The sequence below is a fragment of the Lissotriton helveticus genome, chromosome 12 (genome assembly GCF_964261635.1).
Source record: "Lissotriton helveticus chromosome 12, aLisHel1.1, whole genome shotgun sequence".
NCBI lineage: Eukaryota > Metazoa > Chordata > Amphibia > Caudata > Salamandridae > Lissotriton > Lissotriton helveticus.
Genome location: NC_136073.1, coordinates 912,382,508 through 912,398,659, shown reverse-complemented (window position 1 = coordinate 912,398,659; position 16,152 = coordinate 912,382,508). Strand labels below are relative to the sequence as shown.

At 46.9% G+C, this 16,152-nt stretch overlaps 1 protein-coding gene across 1 annotated transcript in view; it reads left to right on the top strand.

Moving 5' to 3' along the window:
• The window catches only part of LOC144798212 (olfactory receptor 5V1-like), a 44,241-nt gene extending 33,750 nt beyond the window's left edge, over nucleotides 1-10,491 (top strand). Inside the window, exon 4 of the mRNA XM_078668959.1 lies at nucleotides 10,079-10,491. Within this exon, the coding sequence (XP_078525085.1) occupies nucleotides 10,079-10,491 (413 nt within the window). The remainder of the gene's footprint in view (nucleotides 1-10,078) is intronic.
• Nucleotides 10,492-16,152: the final 5,661 nt, after the last annotated feature.

The window sequence follows — 16,152 nt, the reverse complement described above, 5'->3', positions numbered from 1 at the left end:
AGATTAGCAGTCGGCTGATGAAGAGTTGGCAATTGTTGGAGGGGTTGTCCCTACTCGCAGGTTAGGGGTCCATTTGACAGAGTCAGGGAATGCCCTATGGATAGGGAACAAACTAGCAGGGGTAGAGGGTTCTGATTAGGAAGATATGACTTTCAGTGTAGGCGGTTGGGGGGGCCCAGATAGTCGGTCAACTATGCTGGCCTGTGGCGGTAAGGTCATAATCGGTGAGCAGCAATTTAAGGTCCTTAGGTGGGGGCGGCCCCATTCACGGAAGGGGTCGCCCAGGGGAAGGGGCCATTAATCACTCCCAGAACTTCAGGGGCAGGAAATTTGCTTGCTTGGGTGCGGGGGAGGGGAGTCAACGCTCTCCTCAGGCTGGTAGCCACCCCACACATACACTATGCACTATGACGCTAAGGGCGCGAGTGTAAGGGCCCTCCTGTTATGGTTAAATGGAGTTCACGGAGCGCACGAGGGTAAACGGGCCCTTGTCGCGCATACGCATCTCGGACGTGAGAGCGTAGCTGGGTAAAAGGATCTGACACCGGTTAGCGACCTTGCCGTAGGACATAAATTATTAGTAAATGCAAATTTAATATCCGGATGTTAGATTTGGTTAGGAACACGCTGTATTAGAGATTTGTTAAGGTTAGCCCATCATACCTGTCAAAATGGATGTAAATCTAATGTTCTGAAGTTTGCATTTTTAATAATTATGTAAATGTTTATTTTATCAATTTTTCATTTTGTTTCATATTTTAATAAATACGGCCGGGGAGTCTCGGGCTCGAGGCTCCCCGTCTTCCAAAGATAATTCTTTGTCAGAAGTTTGAATATGTAACGTTGTTCTGCATGTTATGGCGGGGGGTGGCCGGTAGTCACAGACCATGCGGGCCCGCCCTTGGCCCGGGCTTTGCCCGGTGTGCGCCCGCATGCGTCCCGCGAAGCGGGGGCCACGAGGAGTCAAGTAGTGCTGGTAGGTGGGCTGGTGAACCAGGCACAGGTGTGGGAGATCAAGGGAATCCTGGTCTCTGTAGACCGGGGCACCCTTCTGCAGCGCGATCAATATCCAACCAAGCGAGAGGCACATAATCTCAGTTCTGTTATTTGGAAACAATGTGTTCACTGAGATAAATGTCTAGGTTTTGGGGCCAAATCATAATGTGTGGAATGATCAGGTTATGAAGTTGCCTTTCCTACAATCCAATACAGTCTTTACTTTGAGAAACAATGAAGTACTATTCTGATATTGTTCCATGTTAAGCAATTTATTTTCATACTGAATGGTGGGAACGAAGGGGCAGATTTACTAGCCTCCTGTGCCACTTTTGCGTCACTTCTAATATGGGGAAGTGGCAAAAGTGCCCTGATGAGTTTATCTCAACTTGACACATTCTAAGATGCCTTTGCCTGGCTTTGGGTACATGTTTGTAAGTATCTGGTGAACATGAAAGTCTGCTAGACACACATACATAGTGTTCTCATCAATAATTTAATTGCAATAATATTATGAATGGTGTCATAGAAATGTTATGAGTCATGTCACATGTATAGTAAGTGGCAGTGCATGGCGAGAGCATGAGTCTAATTTACCTCAAGGTGCAAGTAAGAGTTACCAGAAATAACTATAACTTACAAATTTCAGTTGTTTTGCTTTTTTCTTAACGTTATAATGTCACTGAAATTGTCACCTAACTATAACGTTACTTTGTTTATTTATTGTGTTTCTAGGGTTTTTAAACATAAAGTAACATGTTATTGTCATATGTTAAACCAACCCCCGCCATGTATGGCTGCGAGGAAAGTGCTGCTTGTCCTATACAAGATGGAATAAAAACACCTAGTAATTTGAGAACTTAGAAATAATGCTTAAACTCCATAGATAATCCTCAGGGTCTGGATTCAGATCACTATCTAGCTCATGATAGTTCAGGTCCTTTTCAAAGAATGTAAGACTATCTAGTGAACTATTTACTTCATGTTTTACACGTAAATTAAAAATAATGGTGAGTAAGTCAAATTGTAATAAGTGAAACATGGGAAACTAAAGGTGATAGCACATAGGGCCTGTGGTCTGGCCTAGCATTCAACCCTCGGCAGGCAACCCAATCCAGGCTGCGCACAGCTTTTGGCCGTATGAAAATAGGGTTTGGACTTAGGGTCTGACCTGCAGCCAAGCCCTGCGTCTGACTCATTAGCGTAGCCCCCTCAAAAGCCATTAAGGTGAGTCCCCTCTTCAGGGCAATTCAATACCAAAGGCCTTATTTATGAAGGACTTGCGCCGCCGGTGCGTCACTTTTAACATCGGAAAAAGTGACGCAACGGTGGCGCAAGTCCTTCATAAATAAGGCCCCAAATATCTAATACCTTCTTCGTCTGGCTGCCATATAGGCACTGGGCAGCCAGGCATGGTCCCACAGGGGCCGGCATGCCACTGCCCGGACCATGTGGAACCAGTGCTTCTTACTTTCACGCACCACCCTCTCAGAGATATGCCTCAGGTGTGCCTCCCAGTAGTATTCCAACAGGTTTGGGCATGCCATCCCCCACCTATCACACGGCCACATGAGTAACTAGTGAGCTATGCTGGGAGGCTTCCCATTCCATTTAAAAGTGTGTAGATCTTTCTGAAGGCGTTGAATGTCCTCCCGAGGGATCGATGTAGGCAATGTTTGGAAGACATATAGAACCGTGGGAGAATGTTCATTTTGATAGTGATGATACACCACAGCCAGGAGATATAAAGGGGTTTCCACCTCAGCAGGTCCGCCAGAATCAAGCAACGAAGGGGAGACCAATTAGCTCAAGACCTGGTTGAGAGAGTAGGGGTGATATGAAGCCCGAAGTACTTGATGGTATCTGAAGAGCACTGGAAGGGAGTGATGCCCTGTAAGGCCTTTGCCTCCGTGGTCGGAAGGGTAAGATTGAGGACGAACAACTTGGTCGTATTGATCTTGAACCCAAGGACAGCAGCAAAAGGTCTGCAAGTTTTCCATGACATTGGAGAGTGAGGCAGCAGGCTGGGCAAGGGTAAGGAGAAGATTGTCTGAGAATAGATTCTTCGTATGCTCCTGCCCTCCAAAGGCGATGCCTTTGATCCCTTCTGAGGCCCAGATGCGAATAGCCAGTGGTTCTACAGTCAAGGCAAAGAGCAGGGATGAGAGCGAGCAACCCTGACACATGCCGCGGCTCAGGGGGATCTGGCTCATGGTCCTCCCGTTCAGTTGGACACAATCGGTCGGGGCTACATATGATGCCATGATGTCAGAGATAAAGGCCTGCCCCAGACCTATCTTGTGGAGCACCGCTCGGAGATAAGTCCAGTCCACCCTGTCAAATGCCTTCTCTGCGTCTAGCGAGGGAAGGCAAGGGGGTATGTCAAGTCTCTATTAAATGGGCAATGCGCCATATGTTATCGGCCCCCTGTCGCTGGTGGATAAACCCCACTTGGTCGGGATTGATGAGGCTGGGTAGATATAGATCAAGAAAGGATGCAAAGATTTTGGTGAAAAGTTTAGCATCCGTGTTAAGAAAGGCTATAGGGCGGTATGAGGAGCATTGCGCAGGGTATTTCCCTTCCTTGGGGATGAGTGAGATGTCTGCCATTGCCACGGTGGAGGTGAGTCCAGTGTCTTATGAGAAGGAGTTGAATAAATGTAGGGGGTGTTACTGAAGCTGGGGAAAGAACAGGCGGTAGAAGAGTACCAGTAACTCATCGGGCCCAGGGGCCTTGCCAAGGGGAAGTGCTTGGATTGCATGTTGCAGTTCATCTGCAGTCATAGGGTTGTACAGGAGGGATATGTGGTGCGAGGGAAGCGGTTCCCTGACGCAGACTGTAAGGTATGTGTGAAGCCGCATAGGGGAGGGGTCCTAACATGAGTAAAATTGTTGATAATAGGATCGAAAGGCCTCCAGTTTATCCCTTTACGCTGTCACCCATCTCGTGTTGCCTACTTGCAGTTTGGCGATATGGGACTTAGCGTGCTGATGGCATAGTTTATGTGCTAAGAGGTTCCCTGTTTTGTCAACCCCCTCATAGTATCTTTGACACAACGGCCCCAACAGCGCTAGGATGCCTGGCTTCACCTTGGGGATGCCCAGGAGTGAGCACTTCACAGGGAAATGCCAGGAAGGGTTCCACAGCGGTATATGTACAGCGCCTTGAGACCCCTTCGAGGGTGATACGTGCGCTATATAAGCACTACTACATACACTACTACACATAGGGACAGAAAGGAGCGCTCAGCCCGGCCTGTGCATTGGGCACGCAGTTGGCTGTGTAAAATGGCCAGCTGTTGCTTGGATTGTCGGGTGGGAGTCGCCTTATCTAAGTGTTCCAGCTGCTTGATCTCAGAAGTAAGCTTAGTTTCTAACAACTAACAACGCTTCACGCACCAGGGCTATTGTTATTTAAAGCTGCCCCAAAGTGTATGTAAAGGGATTTGGGCAGGGATTTAAAACAAAAGTATTCTTCAATACCCTGGTGTATCTCTGCTACATCCACTGGGTCGCGAAGCAGGGGCAGACGCAAGCACGGGGTGTGTTCAAGATGAGTACCATCATCCCAGGTGAAAGCTAAGTGCACGTGATTGGATATAGAGATAGCTGAGAGCTCTACTATGTGAAGGTGGCGCAGGATGGAAGATGTGATAAAAGCATAACCTATGCAGGAATAGGAAGCGTGAACATGTGAGTAGAAGGAATAATCCCTCATGCCGGTATGTCTATATCGTTACACATCAGTCAACCCGTAACCTTCGATATCTCCTTTAAGATTAACAGGCATTGTGCCCGCGTTCTGGAATGTCGTGGAGCTCCTATATAAAGTGGGGTCCCAGACCAGGTTGAAATCACCAATGACTATAACGTCTCCTTCTAACCCCCGAGTTGTTCCTGTAAAACACATCTAATGAATGTGACCGCTGTCCCTGGAGCAGTACTAAAAGGCTTGTGTGGAACATACTGAACACAAGTCATTTGTCACCTGCTTACCGACTTACACTACAATACAAAGATGTATAACTTGTCCAATACATCAAAACCCCTATGGTGCATTATGAGCACAAGTGCTTTGCAAACACTTATACTGATCAGCTGGGCACAGGCTGTACAAAATTAGACAGAAAAGTAAAATGTTAGTTACCCACCACTGTGTAAACTATAAAACAAACCATAAAACGTATTGGATGAAGTCATCAGCGATGTCATTATTGATTTAATCAACAATGTCATTTGAGACGTCATGAGTGATGTCATAAATGATATCATAGAACATGTCATGGATGATGTCATGTGTGAGGTCATAAGCAGTGCATGACAAGTTATAGTTAGTGATCATATCTATAACTGCTGATGTTGGTGTTTTGTTTAGTTTAAAAAGTTAAAGTTGTCACTGAGAAATTCAGCTAACTATAACGTTACTTTAATGTTTGTTTTTTTCATTGAATTCCTAGGTTGTTTTTTTAAAGTAAATTAAAAAAAAATTTGAGTGTAAGTAGGGTAAATTTCCTTTATGATATAGGTTGTGCTTTAACATAATTTTAGTACAAAAAATCTTTTTTTTATTGTAACAAAACAGGCTATGCTTCAAAATTTGGAAAATATTTTTAAAAAGTGTGTGAGTATTAAACAGATAAATATTCAATAGAAAATGTCATTTTGCTCAGTTATTGTAACTGTGATTTCAAGACATGTCACCAGCAATCTTTTATTATGGTGTCATTACTCTTGCGCAAGATCACGCGATTCTCGCAGGACACTCGCAAGATTGTAAAGTTTTACATTTCATTGTCATCTATTGTATATGTTTCCATATCATGTTTTCAGTTATTATTTACTACTAATCTATAATAGAGAAATAGATACAACATGGTTGGATATATATATATATAATTTTTTTAAGTGATGGCTCTTTAATGAGACACTAAGTGGAGCTGAATGCACAATCCCCTATGTGGAATCCAATGGGACTGTACTTCCTGTTCGGCTCTCGTGAACTACTGGCGAGATTGTACATTTAAAATGTGCTTCTTTACAGTGGTTTACTGTAGTTTTGAACAAAATCAAACACCAGGCATCTTGTTTTTGGTAGAAAAATGAATTGTGTTATGTTATATGTAATATATAAAGGAAGTATTTTTTTACAGTCTCACTAGATGCTCATGAGACATGCAAGAGAGGTCAACGGGAGTGACTACACCCTATGGAAGTATTCTCATTGGTTCATATGCACGCCACTATTTGGAAGAAGAATATTCCATCCTTTTTGCTTTATTTCACTCTGGTCCAGGGAGGACCTGGCTTGGAAGTTCAGGCTGGACTGTTCCTATCGGAAGCAGGGTCAAGAATGATTTGTATTTGGCAAGGACCAAATTGGGGTGACGTGGTGAGCAAAGAAACAATGGATTTAGGCAGGGAGAAGACTGATTAGCATATGGCTAGGTCCAAACTAGGGTAACGTGATGAGCTAAAAAATGATGGATTTAGGACCAGATCTCTGTACTGGTGTGAGTGTTTGACATTGTTCAGCATTCTGTCCATTAATTGTTCTTTTTGCATTTGTCACCTCAAGTGGCATGGGAATGCCCAGAAGTAAGACCCGTGCTCACCTTGCCCCTGGATTCAAGCTATCCTGGCTGATGAGTGGTGATACCCCAAGACTTATCCTAAGATGCTTATATCTGGCCCAGGGATGACCTGGCTTAGTAGTAGTTCTGGTTGGACTGTTCCAATAGGGAGCAGGGTCAAGACTGATTTGCATATGACTAGGTCCAAACAGGGGTGGCGTGGTGAGCAAAAAAATAACAGATTTCGGACATGATCTCTGTATTGGGGTGAGAATGTGATATTGTTCTGCAGTCTGTCCATCAATTGTTCTTTTTGCATTTGTAACGCCGAGTGGAACGGGGGTGCTCATACATTCGTCCTGAGCTTGCCATTTCACTGGATTCAAGCTATCCTGGTTGATGAGGGGTATTACCCCAAAGCTGGTCCTGGGATTCTTGCTTCCAATCCGGGGGGAAGGGGGGCGACTTGTCTGTTTGGGCTGGTTCCCATAGGGAGAAGGGTCCAGACTGATTTTCAAATGGCTAGGTCCAAACTGGGGTGGCATGGTGAGCAATAAAACCACTGATTTAGGCCCAGATCTCTGTACAGGAAGTAAGTGTTTGACATTTTTCCGCATTCCATCCATCAATTGTTATTTTTGCTTATTTCACTACAGGGTTTTGGTGAGAATAGATTGAACTGGGGAGCTAGCCAACACTAGGAGCTTCAACATCATTTGCTGTAGAAGATACTGTCCCTGTGCAGGTTCTTATTATACAGTTGGTTAATAATCCTGTGCTATTTTGTGTCATTCAGTTGTATGTGATTGTGGTTGGTGTTTTGTCTCATTGGGTAGGTGATATTGGGGGAACCACCATTGGGTGGAAGTATGGCAGTGGGGACACCAACTTTGAAAGAGGGGGGATTTTTAGTACAGAGAGGAGGTCGAGGGGTCCTGTGAGAGTTCGATATTTGTTATTTTTTTAGGAAAGAATTTGGCAAACTCTTTGCAGTGCTTAACAGAGTCATCAATTGGATGTTGAAGAGAAGAGGAGGTTGTGCTGTATTATGATATTGAAAATATATTTAGGTCTGTTATGGAGTGACCAAGTTTGGCTAGGAAGAAAGATGCTTTTTCTCTGTAGATTTTTTTTGTATTTTAAAGGTTTTCTGCAAGGAGGAGAGAGAGATGGGTCAGTGAGTGTTCTTGTCTCCAGGTTCTTTCAGCCAGCCTAAGTTGACGCCTCTCTTTATTAAGGTCTTTGTTGAATCAGGATCTGGAGGATACTTCTTGATTGTTTGTGTTTTAAAGGCCCAATCATATCAAGAAGTTCTGCCATTTGTGTGTTATACTGAGAGGTGAGGTTGTTTGCGCAAGTAAGGTCAGGAGGGGGGTTTAATTTGGGAACTGATTAAGGATTCTAAGTCTGATTGAGGGACTTGGTGTGTATTCCTCACCCAGTGCTTAGGACGATTAGCTTGGATGTGGAGTTTAGGTTGGTTGACTTTGAGATCCAATAGAATTAGGTGGTGGTCCGGCTAATCTGTGAGGAGGATGGATTGGAGGGAAATGGTTTTAGGGTTGGAAGTGAGTGCGTCGAGGGTAGAGCCTTTGGTATGAGTTAATTTTTTGCAGTGTTGCGTGCAATCTTTTGTTTCTAAGAAGGTGGATAAGGCTTGTACTCCTGAATCTTCGGCATCACTCAGGTACTGTTTTAGGTCTCCTAGTATAATCTCTGTGGTTTCTTTTAGGGAGTTTGTTTTGTTCGGTGTGTTAAATCCTCAAAGAATTGTGTTTTTTTCACTTGGAGGGTGATAGAAGACATGGAATGTTTTAGGGTTCAAGTTTTTGTAGGGGAGATCAACTTCAGCTGTGTTGAAGGGTTTTAGGCATAGACCGATTTTGTGTATGATAGCTAATTCCACCTCCAATACGTTCTTTGCGGTCACAGTTAATGATTGAGAAGCCTGGTGTGGTGGGGTGAGATCGTTAATGATGGCTGAGTCTTTGTATAGCCATGTTTGGGTGAGAAAACACATGTCAATATTGTGTAGGATGGTTTACCCTATTTTGGTGGTATGCGTGACTGTTGATAGGTAGGTTAATAGCATGCAGTTAAGCATCAGAGAAGTTCTCGTCTCAGATTGGTTAGGCTGGATAGGAGGAATGGCAGGGACACTGCTTGAGCCTAGGATGACCGGAATCTCACGGTAGCAGGGTTGGGAGGGAGCATTGTCATATATGGTACTTAGCATATCTGCTTCATGCTGGGACATTCCATTAGTGGTTCATCCAGATTTGAAGGTGGTGTGAGTAAATGGAATAAATGACCATAGGGTCAAGTGCAAGGAGTCAGGTGAATGTGTGTGGAGAGATTTGTGTTCACTATAGTTGTGAGACTGGTAAAAGATTTAGAGCACATCTTTGTGTCCTTTCGTACCGAAGTGATTTCCTCCAGGATGGTGTTCATTTTGAGGATAGGGGAGTTGAGGAAAGGAGATTGTATGGAGATATGTTCTATGGGGAAGAGGCAGAGTGGTATTGCAAGTAGATGGTATGGTGGTGCAGAGATCAGGGAAGTTGCGGTCAAAAATAAGGAGATTGTGATCTGAGGCTTGGATAAGGATGTTCCAGTTTCTGTATATGGATATGAACAGTTTTCTGCAAAATGTTTGGGAGGGGGATATAGTGAGCTTAGATCCATATGGGATGTTGATTATGTTGGTTATAGTAGGAGTTTTTTTTTTACATTTGACAGGGTTCTTGGTGTAGAACATAATGTCTGTTCTGTGTTGCCCTCAACCCTCTCTCCTGCATCACTTCTAGGCTCTATCAATCCTAATCTGGTCAAGACACTCCATCCAGACTATCAACACGCCTGTTCCGTCACTGCCCCAGCCACCTGCTCAGCACAACTGGTTGCTTGTTAACTACCCAGCTGCCATGTACTCAGCCAATAACACTAGCACATTGTAGGCCTTGCCCCCCAAGACCCACCTAATGCCCTCCCACCTCCCAGGATACTTAATGTCAGCTGCCCACAGCAGGCATGCCTTTGGTGCACCAAAGGCCACTGACCACCAGTTCAAACTACAATGCATGCTACTCAGTGTCCGCTCCCTGACCAAGCATGCTATTAAACTCTGGGACACCATCACCAGCCCCGACATAGTGTTCCCCACAGAGACCTGTTTCAAGGACTCCTCAGCCCCAACATAGCCATTGCCACTCCAACCGTCTACAAAACAACCCACAAAAACCAGCCAATCCGACCTGAGTAGGAATCCCCATCATCCCCAAGGACAACATCAGACTTACCACCTCTGATACCCCCTCACTTGTTATAAAACATCTCATCTTCCACCTTAAGTCAGCGCCAAGGCAACCATCAGAGGTACCCCCACCTATAGACCACCAGGACCCTGGCCCCCTTTCTGCAACACCGTACTGAAATCATTTCCCCTCTTGCCTTGGAATCCTGACATTACCTCTTCCTCGGCAAGCTCAACTTCCACCTTGAAAACCCCTCAGATACAAAGTCGGCCACCCAGCTAGACTCCATTGACAACCTGGACCTCAAACAGATTGTCACCAGGACATCACATATAACCAGACATACCCTCAACTCCATCTTCACGTCCAGCGACAAGATCTGGTTCAGCCACAAAACCAAGCTTACCTGGACAGACCACAGCATTGTCCATATCACCATCGCTGTCACTCGACAAGCCACCGCCATCCCAACCCCCACCACCTGCTGCAGCTGGAACACCATCACCGAATCCCAATGGACAACCACCCTCAAAACCATCTCCCTTCAAACATCTGACAATGTAAATCAAGCAGCCACCCACCTATACGAATGGATCACCACTAGTGCCAACTCCATTGCCCTCATCAAAATCCTCAGCAACAGAAGAACCAACAAGCACGGCCACTGGTGAACTCTCAAACTCAAAGCAGAAAAACGCAAATAAAACCCTCCAGAGAGATGCTGGTGAACCGGGAGAAACCCAGGTGACCACACAGCCTAGAAAATGGCCCTAAAACACTGCCAATAAAGCAGAAAAAAAAGCAGCATCTGCCACCCACCTCCAGTCCACCAACCGCACCAAGAAACTATTTGACATTGTCTGAAAATTCTCCTCCCCAAATGCTGTAGAAAACACCATAGTCCTTCTACAAATCACTCGTTGACTTCTTCCACATCAATATTGCCGCACCGAAACCACAACATCCATTATGTCCTACATCCATTCTGGAGCTCCCATCAACCAGTGCTCCATCACACCTTCAACCTCAAACACAAAGAAATCAGACCCCCACTCACCAGCATCATCAACACGGCGTTCAGCTCCAACACCTTCCCAGAAGCCTGGAAGCATGCCAAAGTCAAACTAGTTCTGAAGAAGCACACAGCGGACCCATCTAACCTTAAGAACTACCTCCAAATCATGCTCCACCCCTTCCCGACCCAGGTACTGGAGAAAGCCGTCAACCACCAACTCACAGACCACGTTAAATCCAAAGACCTGCTCAACTCCTCCCAACCCAGCTTCTGGCCAAACCACAGCACAGAACCCACTCTTATAGCCACCGCAGATGCTGTAAGAGCCCCTTAACCATCATACCTGAGCCAGAGGACATTCCTTCTTTCACCTCACAGGCAAAGTCTGGAACAACCTACCCTTCCACCTCCTTACAGTTATCTCCCGTGCTGACTTCAGGAGTTGACTCAAGACCTGTCTATTGCAAGTAGGCCCACCTCACGCAAGTGCCTAGATACTCCGCAACATGATTAACATGCTCCAAAAGTTCTGTTTGATTGATTATGGTGTTTCAGGGAAAGTTAGGTCTGCTTTTTCATAGACCGAGCATTTTTTAGTTTGCTCATACCCTTGGATCCATTTAACAAATCTTCATAAAACTTTTCCCCGAAAAATTCATCAACCTCAGCTTCTTCCTGTTATTGGTTCATCCGCCAAGCAGGGGCCGAGAAAAAAAGGGGCGTCCCAAAATGCAAAATCCCCAGCGATTTTCTATCGACTTCTTCAAGTTGGGCCACAGCAAAATCTGCTGAAGAGATTACACCAAATCTGACAGGAAGCTAAATCTTGGTCCATTGAGTTTTCCACACTCCACGCTCTGCAGAGGACAGGGAGTTCGAAAAAACTTTGCAGAGAGGAGTTTTTTCCTTGCTCGCTCTCGCCAATGTTAAAATGGCAAGTGCGAGTGAGGAAATCCAACGCTAGACCATCCCCCAGTGAGATTTCTCAAAGCCTGTGGACTCAACTGAGAACCCCCCGTTTGTGTTGAAGAAGCTGCCACTTTAGTGGCAGAAAGAAGCAGCACCTTCTTGTGCCGCACAGGGTGAAGTTCATGATGATTTTTGAGCACGGGACTGTGAGAAGTTGGCCTGGTATATGCTGCTCACTAGTTCTAGTGATCACCTTGTACCATGCCAAGCAACCCTTATGGTGCAGGTTGTAAAGTCAACCTTATAGACAAGCTATCCTAGGGGTAGCATGGACTAAGCAGTCTTAGGCTAAACTCTGTAAAGGCATGTGAAGCAAGCTGTTTTACCATACGCAATCCCTTGAATACCAAATGAAAGGACACCACACAGATATATATTGAAAATATATATAGATTTATTTCTCAAAAGATACCCTATACTCTTTATGAGCACAGAAGCACAAGCGTTAAAACAAAACACAGTTTAAATACACAAAAGTTGCACGAATATGGATGAGCCCTAGGGGCCACTAAACCATATACTAAAATAGTGGTATAAGAACCACTATGGGGAAAGTGAAGAGGCCTAGGGCCTGGGAAATCGCTGGAGCTGATCGGGACTAGCAGTGAAGAAGTCGGGAAAGGCCCGCGGGGCTCGGGTGCAGTGCGGAAAGTGCACGCAATACCAATGCAATGTCAATGGTGCGTAAAAGTTTCAAAGTTAGTTAAAAAGGAACCTTCCGAGGGACCTAGAAGGATGAAACTTTAGACACAGACCCTAGAGGTGTGTACCAGTGTGGGAACACCGGCGGAGCTGAGTTACGTCACCCACAGGAAGCGGGTGCACAGGGTCGAAGTAGTGTCGGGTTTCGTCACGCAGGTCGATGGTGCTTGGAGCTGAAGATGCTGCAGGCGGCTCGATGTGAAGAGTTCCGGTGGATCCAAGGGTGGATCTGAAGAGGTGAATACCTGAAAGCAGAGGGGACAATGTTCAAAGTCACTAGCCAGTGACTACCGTGGAACCAGAGTGGAACCAGGCGATGTCGGGTGCAAACAGGCGTCGAGGTGTAGCTTCTCTCTGCAGCCACGTGGACACGAGGGTTCGAAGACGTCCAGGAGTCGGTCACGAGCTGTCCCACGCAGGCTTCTCGCTGTTGGCGGTGTCGGCAATCGGATGGAAGCAAACAGGCCTTGGCTAAGGCAAACCACGCAGGAATCGAAAAGGGCAAGTCTGGAGCAACCAGACCTGCAGTGAAAGTTGAAGGTTTCGTCACCAAGATGGCCGCTGGCCATGTGGCAAGTGGCCAGGATGGTGCGTCGAGTGGCACGGTGCAAAAGGGCCCCACGCAGATCGTGGAGATGCTGGGGGGCTGATCTTTGGTGCAAGGGCTGCTCGAGGTTAGGGCTTCTCAAACCCCAAAGCACAGCGTTGAGGGTGCCTCTGATGCTGCGCAGTCAGCGTTTCGGGGGTCTTCCAAGATGTCCGGTCCCACGTCTCTCGGTGCCTCCACGGGTCCCTTCTTTGCAGGGACTGTGGATCGGGCGGTGAGAAGTCTGGGAGTCTGGGTCTTGTCAGGCTCTGGGCTCGGGCTCCGGCGGGAGGCGGCGGCAAAGCAGACGTCGAGTTGCTGGTTGGTGCCTGTGTTCACAGGGTGGTCACTCCTTGGCCACAAGGGAGATTCTCTTCCGTCTTCTGAGCAGCAGAATGTCGAAGTCCAGTCTTCTTCTGTATTTCAAGTTGATTCAGGATGATCTCAAGTCTCAGGACACAGCTCCCACTCTTATTCGAATCTGGGGGGCCGGATCACCTACTAGGTCCCTCCTCTGGGTGGAACCAGGAAGGGGGGTGGTTACACCCCCTTTCCTTTGTCCAGTTTCGCGCCAGGACTGGGGCTGGAAGGCCCCAGCACCGGTTTGAACTGGCCTATGCACAGGGACACCTTGTGTGCCCCAGGCATGTCTGATTCTATTCAGCCCTGTCCTACCCAATACACAAAATCCTGTCTGGGGTGGTGCTAGCACCTCCCAAGGCAGGAAACCCTTTGTCCAAGCTGCCCTCGCTGGAAGGACTCCCAGCAGCAGGAGGTCAGACTTGTGTCTGCGGTGGCAGCATCCATCTTGTGATGCTGAGGCTCTGTTTAACTTTAACCGGGGTTCAGGTTAGGTACATGTCGTGTCCCTCTAGAAGGGTGGAATGCTACCCCCGTCGCCAGAACTGGCGAGGGGGTAGTATTCCAATTCGTATGACACCTTACTCGACATGTTTTGATAAAGCCAAACCCAAGATAGCATTTAACCGCGAGGTTCATAATGCACTTAAGAGTATATGGTATGGCAGTATCATGAAACAGCTAAAGGACATGGTTCCGAAAGCTGCAGACAGGCTCAGCTCATGCCAGAGCACTATCTCACATATTTCCAAGCACTCTGCCTCCAGGATTGATGAGGCCTTCCATAGGAGTGACTGATAGGAACATATGTGTCCATTTTAGGTTAGGTATAGGCATACTACAACTAAGTAAGGGGTGGTTACACCGACTTACCCCAGCTGAGTGATCAGCCAGTTGTGTCAAAAATGGAGGCCAGGCCAGGGGTGGCATAATACATGCTGCAGCCCCTGGTAGGCCTTGGAAGCACTTATGCCCTGGGTACCTGGGTACACTGTTACAGGGGCCAATAAGGTGAACCAGTTCCAATTGTGTATGTACCTAAGGTACATGGAGTCCATTTTAAGGAGAGAGCAATTAGCCTGGGGCCCTGAATAGCAGGATCCCAGGCCAACAATGTCAAAAACCAGCTAAACACCAGGCAAAAAAAGTTTGGGGGTAACCATAGTCAGATATCCACCTTCCTACATAACCCCCCCCCACCCCCCAAACGAAAGGAGATTAGGCTATCCTTGACCAGGTAAGCCTATATTGCCTAAGTGGCCATATAAGGAAGTACCAGCTCTGGCTTGGTTACCCCCTGTCTCATGGTCCACTAAGCAATCCCTCACCCTAAGGGTATCTGAGGGTCTCCACCATAGGGAATCTCTACCTGTGGTGTGTCTTTGCAAAGTTAAAGGCTGGTGTTGGGATGGAGTACTGAAGTGAGATTCCTCTGTAGGACTCAGCTTCCTCCAATCACTCTCCACCATGTGTGCCTTTCTTTCTTTGACTGAGTTGCACTGTGCTCTCAGGGTCAACCTCTGGCTACCTAATGCTGGAGGCTGGGTCCCTCTGGTTGGCTTACTGGAGGGACAGTTCAGGTTTGGGCCCTTGGGGTCCCAGGTTTGGCTGTGCCCAACAGAATCCATCTGTGGGAGGTCCCTCACTACTTTTAAGGGGGCTCCCTCAGGAGTTTTTAAAGTTTTCACCTCACTAGGGCTACTAGTTTCGGTGCCCCTAATCTGTTGATGGGGGTGCTTTATTTGACAGGGGGCCCTTTGGGGCTCACTGTCCTTCTTGGCCTCTGCAGCCCTGGGCTGACTAAGGCAAGGTAGAGAGGGGCAGGCTACCTGCTCCAGACTGGGTCCCACCTGAGAAGGGTCCACTGCCATCAGAGGCTCTGTCAGGCCAGGGATAACAACCTCTGGGACAGTTCCTTCATCAGGGGTAAGATCAGTTCCCTGAGGAGGCTGATCCTTTCCTAAAGTCTGGTGGGAGGGAGATTTCTCTTCCTCCTCAATGCTCTCAGTTTGGGTGGAGTGATCCATCATTTCAGGCTTCACTACCAAGGTATCAGTTTGAGTTTGGGCTGTGGCCATCACAGCCCCACCAACCTTTTCAGGAGGAGACTCAGTTTGGGTATGAGCTGTTATCATAACAGCTCTGCTAATCTTTTCAGGAGGGAAGTTAGCTAAAGAGGGGGCTGAGGTTTGCTCAGCCCTCCCAACCTTTTCAGGAAGGACATCTTGGATTGGGGCTGTAGCCATTACAGCCCCACTAACCTTTCCATGGCGATTTACCATTCTAGAATGGGTTTGTTGTTCAACCTCAGCCCAGGCTGAGATTTCTAAATCATTCCCCAGTAGACAATCTACAGGCAAGTTTGGGGACACTGCCACTCTCTTTGGGCCAGTGACACCTCCCCAGCTAAGATTGACTACTGCCATGGGATGTTTGGTTTCTATTCCATCAATGTTTGTCACCTGATATGTGGCATCAGGTAAAAGTTGCCTTGAGGGGACTAGACATTCAGCCACCATGGTGATGCTAGCCCCTGTGTCTCTAAAGGCCTCAACTTTCAAGCCATTGATGAGGGGCTCCTGTCTATACTTGCTCAAAGTGTTTGGGCAAGCAGTGGAATTGGCAACCCAATGCCAGTCTCATAGACAAGAGTATCTGAGTAAGGGGACCTGGATAGGCCAGATTCCCCCTGTCCTCCAA